At 36.4% G+C, this 11,271-nt stretch overlaps 1 protein-coding gene across 1 annotated transcript; it reads left to right on the forward strand.

The window, feature by feature from the left end:
- The first annotated feature begins 5,566 nt into the window (after positions 1–5,566).
- LOC128546406 (uncharacterized) lies at positions 5,567–6,061 on the forward strand. The gene has a single exon (XM_053516897.1). It carries the CDS (start codon positions 5,567–5,569, stop codon positions 6,059–6,061), a length of 495 nt encoding a protein of 164 aa, XP_053372872.1.
- Positions 6,062–11,271: the final 5,210 nt, after the last annotated feature.

Below are 11,271 nucleotides of genomic sequence, written 5' to 3' on the forward strand. Positions count from 1 at the left end.
GTGTAAAAACGCACGTGCAATGATATAATGTTTATGTGAGGGGCATCTACAATGCAGATATAACCTTCTGCAAGTCATAGACTTACCACAGTGCATTTTGCATTCATGTTTCCTGTGAGTTGTAGACTTAAGCGCAGTGATGTCTGCATTTGTATTTTCTGCGAGTATTATATTGAGCGCATTGGCTTTTTGCATTTATATTTTTATGCGAGTCATTGGACTTGAGCGCAGTGGCATTTTGCTATTATCTTTTTCTGCGAGTTTAGCGCAGTGACATATTGTATTTATAATTTTTCTGCGAGTCATTGATTGGCTTAAGCGCAGTGGCATTTTTGCATTTTAAATTTTTCTGCGAGTCATAGACTTAAGCGCAGTGGTGTCTTACATAGCATTTATGCTCATTATGATTTTAAATAGCCTTAAGTTTTCATTTCCCACAATGGGGATCTTTAGAAAGACCCATTGTTATTATTTTGCCATATAAAAGGTTTGTTATGCTACATTCAATTGATGCAGGTATATTTATCTACATATATTTTGTGACACAGTATAAAATGCTGTTTGATTTTCACAGCATGTGAATTTCATTTCACAGCATATGATGTATACAATTTTACACATTTAAACCATTGCATGTATTTACAGATTTTATTTGGATAATTGATATCTTGCATCTCGTTGTAACTCCAATATAGAAATTCTAAAAATCTATACCAGTTGTCCCCCTTTCATAACTTATAAAAAAGTTACATGAAAAATTGCATCTTATAACATAAAATTATTTCTTTTCCTATAAGGGTTAATTCTGAGTATGTATACAGTAAAAATCACTTATAAGGAACTCGGATATAAGGAACACTCGGTTATAAGGAACAGTCTTCAATTCCCCGATCTACTTCCTTCTTTGTTCAATGTAAAAATCCTCGGTTATAGGGAACTCGGTTATAAGGAATACTCGGTTATAAGGAACACATTTTCCCGTCCCAAAGTACGAGATTCAATGGCAAAAACCCTCGGCTATAGCGAACAGACAAAAGAATATAAATTATCAAAAACCGGAAATAAACAGGAGAATCGCTGATGACGTCAGAGTAACGTCGGCACTTTCACGAACATAAACACAAATTATTTCATTACTATGATCTATAGTTTGTTTGTTCACGGATACGGTAAAAAAGACAATATATAATATCACCATTAACATTTACCGAATACTAGACGATTATTTTCAAATATTGTTGATTACATGAATACATGAAAATCAATTTCCAAATCGAAAACTATTGTTTGTCAGCACAAAGAATTCAGGAAGTTTTCACTATACTTGTGTTTTATTATCATTATTATTTTCAAAATAAAGTAGTGAATCTAGGCTTTTAAGGTACATGTAGGATTGTGTGTTTACGTAATCATCAACACGCAACAAACCAGTCTGATTATGTCACAAATAATTTTGTTTTTGCCGCCAAGCGGGGCAATATACGCCCGAAGGGTTACATCAGAGGATGGAAGCAAAATTGAAAGAACTTGACTGTTGAAGCCCAAAGGACAGGAACAACAAAAAGAAGAAATTCCCAAAAAAAAAAAATCTAGGTCCAAAAAAAAATTTTACCAGGTAAAGTAATGTCAAAATACATCTAAAAATTGGATGTACCATTCATGTTGTACTGCAGAAAAGTGGTCTCGGTTTTTCCCTACGGCCAATAATAAAGAAGTTTCAAAATAAGCTATTTATAATAACAAAAAAGGGACGTAATTCATAAAAACTTTATTGTAAGAGAACAAAAAAGGGATCTGCCAAATAAAACTAATGCAATGCAGAGCAGTATACACAAAGCAAAGTCATATATATGACATTTGACCTCTAAGTGTGACCTTGACCTTGAAGCGAGTCATCCAAATCATGCGCTCTGCATGTCACCTCAGTGTGGTGAACATTTGTGCCAAATTTCTTTGAAATCCTTCAAGCAGTTCAAGAGTTACAGAGCAGACACAGCAAAGTCTATATGACATTTCACTCCTAAGTGTGACCTTGACCTTGAAGCTAGTCAACCGAAACAAGCGCTCTGCACGTCGTCTCAGTGTTGTGAAGAGTTGTGCCAAGTTTCTTCGAAATCCATCAAGGGGTTCGAGAGTTACAGAGCGGACACAAAATTGCTAACGGACGGACGGACGGACACCGCGGGTATAACATAAAAATGGACAGAGACACGCAACTTTCTCACATAAAGATTTATCGTCGATCCGGAGTGAGAACACAGCCCTTTTCAAACGTCAGTCAAATTGTGTTCGCTATACAAATTGTGTTTGTTATACCAACCTCGGTTACTAGGAACTAGTTCGCTATACGGATATAAGGAACCTCGGTTGTAAGGAATAATTTTTAAAGGGCCCAAGCTGTTCCTTATAAGCGAGGTTTACTGTATTTTAGTCTAATAAATAATACATTTCATTTATAGTGAACTTACAGCTATAAATGTATTTATATAAAATTAAAAAAAAATGTTAGACATTTTCTAAAAACAATGGAACACTAAATCATTTGAATGTAAAGTTACATTACGAATTCTAATTCTTGCATATACTAATTTACAGAAATGCCAGGGCAAGGAAAGGCTAAAACCAAGCAAAAACAGGGTATGGCGTCTAAAAGCGCACTACGGTCCACTGTGAAAAGGAAAGCTGTGGCAACAAATTGAGCACAGCCACCTAAACAGCCAAAAAGGCAATCGGCAGAGGAAGATCCAAATCGCGATCAAGATGCTAACAATGAACTTGATGCCATGAACGGCGACATTATGTCAGAACGCTTAGAAAAACTTATAGAGTCAAAAATAAATGACATTGTGAAAAGAACTCTGGCCGAACTGGACCACAAAACCGTTTCCGATGCTACACAACAATGTACGAAACCTACCAAGGACAGCGTCACTGTTCCATCCGGGTCAGAAGATAAGTCAAGGGAAGACAACCAGCCTTCAGCATCTACGTCTAGCTTACCTACGTCAGGTACTGGTGACTCTGGGTGTTTTGACTCATTAACGCTACAAACATAACCTACTATCCCACTCTTTGCATCGGTTCCCACCAAAATCAAAGAAAAAATTTGGTTAAATGAATATTTATATTTCTCTTCTACATTTAATGAGACAAAAGAATCCTTCCAGTTCACAATTTCCCAGGAAGGCGTTTCCTCCATTAGGCAAACAAACGCTAAAAAATTCATAACAATTGAACAATGGACAGACACATTCGCTATATTTTCCTCTGCCTACAGATAAAAATATCCAGAACAAGCCGAGCAATTGGCACAGTATGCCAATACTATCAGGTCAATTGCAAAAGCAAGAGGTAATTGGCATTTCTATGATACCAATTTCCGCCAGCTCAGGCAACACCACCCTGTCCCTTGGGACTCAATTAACCACGAGCTTTTTATCAAGGTCCACAATCAGAAACAGCCCTTTCGCTTCACGGGCCCAAAAACGGGTCATCCAAGAAAATCCTGCCACAAGTTCAACAGGGGCAAACACTGTCAAGGATGCAATTACCCCCGCAAATGTAGGAATTGCTTTGGAAACCACCCCAAGTTTAAGTGCTGGAAAAAGTCTGGAGAAGCATCCCAGCAAAACCCAACCTCTACCTCAGTTCAAATCCCCTCGAGTAGGCCAAACCTTCAAGCAAAAAAGTTCTCCCAGAAATGATCAGACAGATATTGTTACACCGGTTAATTCGGAAAACCTGTCAGACTTACTCAACGGTTAACACCCAAAATTAAATAAATATCTTGTCAATGGTTTCCGCTGTGGGTTCAGTATCAATTTTCAAGGTTCCAGAACCAGCTCAAATAGCCCAAACTTCAAAACTGCAAAAGACCATGCTTCGGTGGTTGCTGCAAAACTTTCAAAAGAACTCGAAGCAAATCGAATTGCAGGTCCTTTTACTGAAATACCGTTAGAGTTTCCCCAATTGGCGTTGTACCCAAAGAAGAGCAGGAAGAGTTTAGAATGACACACCACCTGTCATATCCCCGCAACTCCGGTAATTCGGTTAATGATCAGATACCTTCCTCATGTACAGAGGTTTCCTATGAATCTATTGAGGATGCCACAGCTAACTTAAAATTTATGGGTAGATGTGCATTCATGGCAAAAACAGACATACAGTCAGCTTTTAGAATCATACCTGTCCATCCGGATGACCGCAGTCTTTTAGGTTTCAAATGGTCCAACCAGTTTTACTATGATAAATATCAGCCTATGGGTGTATCCTCCAGCTGCCAGATCTTTGAAACATTTAGCACAGCGCTCAAATGGATAGCTCAAAACAAATTTGGGATTTGCTGTATAGTTAAAATTCTCGATGACTTCCTCTTTATAGCGCCCACTTTCGCCGAGGCACAAAAAGCCCTCAGTTTTTTCTGTAAGATGTGCGATATACTAGGTGTCCCTCTTAATGCCGAAAAGACATTTGCCCCTAATACAGTCATGACCTTTCTTGGGATCACATTAGATTCTGTTTTAATGTAGGCAAGGCTACCAGACGATAAGTTGGCCAAAGCAGTGTCTCTCCTGCAGGAATTGTGCAGCAAAAATACTTGCACATTGAGAGTTCTTTCATCCCTGATATGCTTGCTTACCTTTGCATGTTCGGTTGTCAAACCCGGAAGGGCCTTTCTGCGAAGACTGATAAACTTGTCAATAGGGGTTAAAAAACAGCACTTTAAAGTAAAACTAAGATCATCTGCCAATTTTTGAAAGCAGATATGCTAATGTAGTTAAAGTTCCTGAATGATTTTAATGGGGTATCAGTGTTTTTCAATGACAGGTTACTGACAAGCGACAGCCTCTGTTTGTATACTGACGCCTCTGGAGCGATAGGTTATGGCGCTGTTTATAAAAGCAACTGGTTCTTTGGGGCTTTTCCTAAGGAGTGGCATAAAGCCAACATAGCTTTTCTTGAATTTTATCCAATACTTTTAGCTGTTTTCACTTGGGGGCATCTTTGGAAAAATCACACCATTGTTTTTTGCACTGACAATGAAGCTCTGGTAGCTATCATCAACAACAGTCTGCAAAATTTAATTTCCGTTATGTTTCTATTAAGGAAACTAGTACTGTATTGTCTTCAGCAAAATATTCATCTCATAGCTCGGCACGTAAAGGGCAAAGACAATAGCATAGCTGACGCTCTCTCGCTTTCAGATTCAGCGTTTCAGACAGTTAGCTCCCTTCTGCAACCAGGAACCAGCAACAATAAGCCAAGCCCTTCAGCCGAAGACAATATGCAAGGAGTTGAAAGTCTGTTAAGTGCATCACTAGATCCGGCTATGTAGCTTTCTTACAACAAAAACCAATGACCTCTAAGTCCATAACTACATATCTGTCAGGTATAAGTTGCATCCACAGACTCGCTGGTATGAGTGACCCTTCAGGTCATTTTCTGGTCACAAACCTCGTTAAAGGGGCACAACGTCTAGCTCCTTCTTATTACCGTATTAAACAAACTAACGGACGCGCTGCAACATACATGCGAAACCTATTATCACCAAAAGCTATTCATAGCTATGTTCCTGTTTGCATTCAATGCTTTTGCCCAATGCAGCGAGATTACTCTATCAAAACCAGGCACGAAGTCTTTTATCTTAAAGTTAGCTGATGTAGAGTTAACCTATAAAGAGAAGAAGCCAACAACAGTCACAGTTACGTTTAGATATGTCAAACACAATTATGGTAAACCTCATGTACTTTCATTCTCACACGGGCATACGAATATTTCACCACCTGTCGCAATGCATGATTACCTTACTCTACGAGGTAGACATGACGGTCTTTTGTTTGCTTTGACATCAGGCCTACCAGTCCCACGCAAAATGTTTGAAAAGAAACTTGCGTCCACATTAAATTTCTGTGAACTTGACGGAAAGAAATACAAATCACACAGCTTTAGTATAGGAAAAGCTACTGACTGTGCTCAAAGAGGCTATTCTGATGCAAATATTAGGTCTTTGGGTCGTTGGAACAGCAATGCCTTCCAAAAATGTATACGAAACTCTGAATAGGGCTCATGAAAATAGCATGCGGCATGCTGTGGCTTGCGGTATGTGATTTTCAGACTAAATAGTGTTTCTTAAACATAGACTCATTTTCATATATGCGCCAAGGTTATATGCTGGGGCTTAAAGCCTGTTATTACATGCGTAAGGTACTCTACACCCAGAGTTATCAGTTACTATTACGAATTGCTTGTATTATACATAGTTGTTTCATATTTCAGTTGTATGTAATGGTTTATAACAAATTATATTGTCAATTTAACGTGTATGGTTATGTGCTTGGGCTCATAGCCGTTTTTAACATTGGGTTCTATCTTCTACTTACATTGTATATAATTTTGCGACTTTAAACGTTCGGTATCGCTATTTCTTCATTCAAGTTGAAAACACAAAGGTTTAAAGGTTATGTGCTCTGGGCTCATAACCGTTAAAACACATTTTTAAATTTCAGTCTGGTCAGTTAATTTATGCCAAAGAGTCTGTAGTTTTTAGCATGTTGCAGTCGGTCCTGTACAAAATATGTAATTGTCACTATTTTAGCCCACCATCATCAGATGGCAGGCTATTCAAATCACTCTGAGTCCGTGTTCCGTCGTCCTTCCGTCCTTCAGTCCGTTAACAATTTCTCGTTATCGCATCTTCTCAGAAACTACCAGGGGGATTTTGACCAAACTTTGTCAGAATGATCTATTGGTACCCTAGTTGTGTCCCCCTGGAAATCAGACTGGTTAAACAATGTTTTAGTGAGTAATGGCCCTTTGTTTATTTCTATAATTTACATAGATTTATATAGGGAAAATCTTCTTGTCCAAAACCACAGAGCCTAGGGCTTTGATATTTGGTATGAAGCATCATCTAGTGGTCCTCTACCAAGATGATTCAAATTATTTCCCTGGGGTCTAATATGGCCCCGCCCCGGGGGTCACATGTTTTATATAGACTTATATAGGGAAAAACTTTGAAAATCTTTTTGTCCAAACCACAAAGCCTAGGGCTTTGGCATTTGTAATGTAGCATCATCTAGTGGTTTTCTACCAAGTTTGTTCAAATTATCCCCCTAGGGTCAAAAATGGCCCCGCCATGGGGGTCACATGGTTCATATAGACTTATATAGGGAAAAGATTTTAAAATCTTCTTGTCAATAACCTACAACATTCAAATTTGGACCACATGTATGGTTTTGAGTGGCAAGATGAACCTTGACATGAGTTGACCTTGATTTTGACCTAGTGACCTACTTTCACATTTCTGTAGCTACAGCCTTCAAATTTGGACCACATACATAGTTTTGTGCACTGAAAAAAACTTTGACATTGACCTAGTGACCTACTTTCACAATTTTGAAGGTACAGGCTTCAAATTCGGACCACATGCATAGTTTCGTGTTCTGAAATGAAATTTGACCTTGATTTTGACCTAGTGACCTACTTTCATATTTCTCAAGCTACAGCCTTCCAATTTGGACCACATGCATAGTTTTGTGAACCGAAACAAACTTTGACCTTTACATTGACCTAGTGACCTACTTTCACATTTTTGAAAGTACAGGCTTCAAATTTGAACCACATGCATAGTTCTGTGTTCCGAAATAAAATTTGACCTTGATTTTGACCTAGTGACCTACTTCTACATTTCTCGAGCTACAGCCTTCAAATTTGGACCACTTGCATAGTTTTGTGTACCGAAATGACCTTTGACCTTGACATTGACCTAGTGACCTACTTTCACATTTTTGAAGGTACAGGCTTTAAATTTGGACCACATGCATAGATTTGTGTTCTGAAGTGTAATTTGACCTTGATTTTGACCTCGTGACCTACTTTCACATTTCTCAAGCTACAGCCTTCAAGTTTAGTCCACTTGCATAGTTTTGTGTACCGAAATAAACTTTGACCTTAAAATTGACCTAGTGGCCTACTTTCAAATTTCTCAAACTACAGCCTTCAAACTTGATGCACATGCATATTTTTGTGTACAAAGAACTTTGTCCTTGAAATTGATCTAGTGACCTACTTTCACATTTCTCAAGCTACAGCTTTCGAATTTGGACCACATGCACAGTGTTGTGTACGGAAATGAAATTTGACCTTGAGCTAATCAATAAGTCGTGAAATTTGGAAAACTCAAAAATGGCACATTGGTGGGCGCCAAGATCACTCTGTGATCTCTTGTCTTAAAAACGATACACACCGTTAGTTCTCATCGTATGATTAGATGTTGGTCTGGGTCTAACCGATGTAAGAATTTATAATAGATATTTTTTGGAGAAATCATGCTGGGGCTTGATACCTTCAGATGTTTATTAACTTTATTCTTACAGTTTCACCAGTAGTTGTATCTTGTACATAGCATACATGTATTACATAGATATCAGATTTATTTGTGTTTAAGCCTTGTTAAAGACAGATTTCATAATCGCATGTATTATATTCTGCTTATGCATGATGATATCAGTAACAAAGGGAAAGTAGTTCAAGACTTCTTATGGTACTGATAACTTGATTATATTTCAGTTCACACATACATGAGTGATAGAATGTTTCACTGTTTCAACATTTCGAATTTAGAATACGAAATCCATAAAGTTAACGTAGGTTATGTATACATATAGATGTATATATTAATTTTCCCTTTCGGTACCAGTATTAAGGGTTTCAACCCTAAGGTTAGACTTTCATGTTTAAAGTCAGTTTGCGCAATATGTTTAAACTATTGGTTCCTTTTTCTACATTGATGTGCCAAATATGTGTGCCAAATAAGTGTAATGTCTATTTTAATTGTGTATTTCATTGTAAAGTTTGAGTTAAACATTATGATTGTCTATTTGATAATTATATTTTGTTGTAAATATTTATTTCCGAATGATCATCATGCCAATATAACCTGTTCTAGTCAATCATGTATACTGTTACTACATGAATATTTTACATCATGTCTTTGACTGGGTGCCTCCTTACCATACAGCACCGCTCTGGACGAAATGTGGGGCAGATAGAAACTTAGCAAATATCTATCTTTTTGGCCATTTAGAACGAACCCTTCACATTTCGTTACCATTCGTTAATCTTATACATCTGTTTTCACTGACTGTTTTATAGAAAAATGATTTCTAATGAAACGTTTATACATTTGTATTACAATTTAAAGATTATCTCTTATACGTTGTACAAATAAATAAGGTCATCCCATGACCATTTAACAACAGATATGTGTTAAGTTTTCTCTCCCAGTAAGGGTCATAAAGGAAAGCTACACTTTACGGTGTAGCGTGTTTTATGACATGTACTGGGAGAGACTACCCGTCAGGAATATGACGGCAAATGATCAAGAATTTAGTTCTATCAAAACTGGCCAGAACCGGATTATCAGTCTACTTTAGCGTGGGTTAGATAAACACACAAAGGAAAATACGCGTTTTTACCCACCGCCATCCCCTACACCACTGTAGTTATTAAAATACAAGGAGGTACCCATATCAAAAACTTTTAAATGATTGTTTTGACTGCTATTACGAACAAACCCTCTACATTTTGTGTCCATTCATAAATTTTATACATTGGTTTACATTGCTGCCATTTCGAACGAACCCTTCACATTTCGTTACCATTCGTTAATCTTATACATCTGTTTCACTGACTGTTTTATAGAAAAATGATTTCCAATGCAACGTTTATACATTTGTATTACAATTCAATGATTATCTCTTATATGTTGTATAAATAAATAAGGTCATCCCGTGACGCATTTTAAGTGAATACGATTATGTTTCTTTCTTTCCGAACCTTATTCCACATCAGTGAGTAGATTTTAATCTCGCATCTATTCCATTTAACTATTTCACTCAATGTTAGCACAACATAACATGTAACCGTACTCATGTTGTCACATCCTTTTTACTCTTATAAAACAATACATTTCAAATCCATTATTCATAGAGATAATAGAATGCTTCAGATATACTTAAAATAACCTGTAATCCATGGTTATATTTCCGTTATAAATTTGTGACATGAGTTCAAATCGCTAAAATAAGTTTAAATCAACTATATTAAATATCTTACTCCTTGTCTTAAATATTGCATATCATTTTAAATTTTAAACAGATATTCATTTAGTAATTCAAATTGATAATAATGTGACATTTTAGAATTCGTGACAATATGACTACATAACTTTTATGTTACTGCTTTCTTGCTATTCGTTTTAGTTCACGAGCTGGAACGACAAATTGTATATGAAAAGATTTGAACTCTACCTTACCCTCCCATCATCGTAAAAGGGGACTGAGAGGGTCTTCTAAATATCTGTGATACATAAAAGGTTTGGTTCCATACCTGATATTTTTATTTCACTGTAAACAAGATTTTAGCACTGTATGGCGCCATATAACCTGCACTGTGCTTTTGCGCCGTAAAACCTAAATTGAAAATCAGTATTTGACAAAAGTTTACAACTAATATCTTTCTAATAGAATAACTAAGTCTTCCAACGTAAGAAAATTTGCATTTCGACAGAACGAGTCAAGCACTTTTCCGGCTATTGAAAGATCTAAATATATAAGTGGTTCTATGCAATTGGAGTAGATTTTTTTGGGGAAAGATTATTTTAGATTCACTTTGGTTTGATTTTCTTCAAATAATTTTATTCTTCTAAAATGAATTTATTATACACATCTCTTAAATACATATTAGAAAACATAATCATCAATATGTCTCTTATACTTTTAAATAATTTTCAGAAGTGAATAATCTAAAGGGTTGGGAATGGTGAGAAAAAACGGCTTTTAAAAGTAAAGTGAAGATACAAATGAAAAACAAATGGGTTGAATTGATACCAGACAAAGGCTTTAATCGTTATAATTATCAAGTCCAAAAATCCATAAAGAGGGAAAGGGACAACAGACTCATAAAGAAAAAGACTACCTAAACAAAACACGTGACGAAGCGGGTTGAAAAACCTTTTCTGGTTAAAGTTGATACAGTATGTACAGTTTTCTTAACTGTTTTTGCTTTGTTTGTAAAAATCCGCATGTGACTATTAAACAAAATTAGTCCGCAAGTTGTATCATTATTATGTCTATATATGTTCATTTTAAAACTCAAGGCTACTATGTCTAAAAATGAACTGACTCATTGAATTAAATATTCATGATGCAATGTAGACAATTGATCATGTGACAGTTAAGCTCAAATAGAAAACAGTAATAGTTAATAATC

This window comes from Mercenaria mercenaria, chromosome 10 (genome assembly GCF_021730395.1).
Source record: "Mercenaria mercenaria strain notata chromosome 10, MADL_Memer_1, whole genome shotgun sequence".
NCBI classification, from domain to species: domain Eukaryota; kingdom Metazoa; phylum Mollusca; class Bivalvia; order Venerida; family Veneridae; genus Mercenaria; species Mercenaria mercenaria.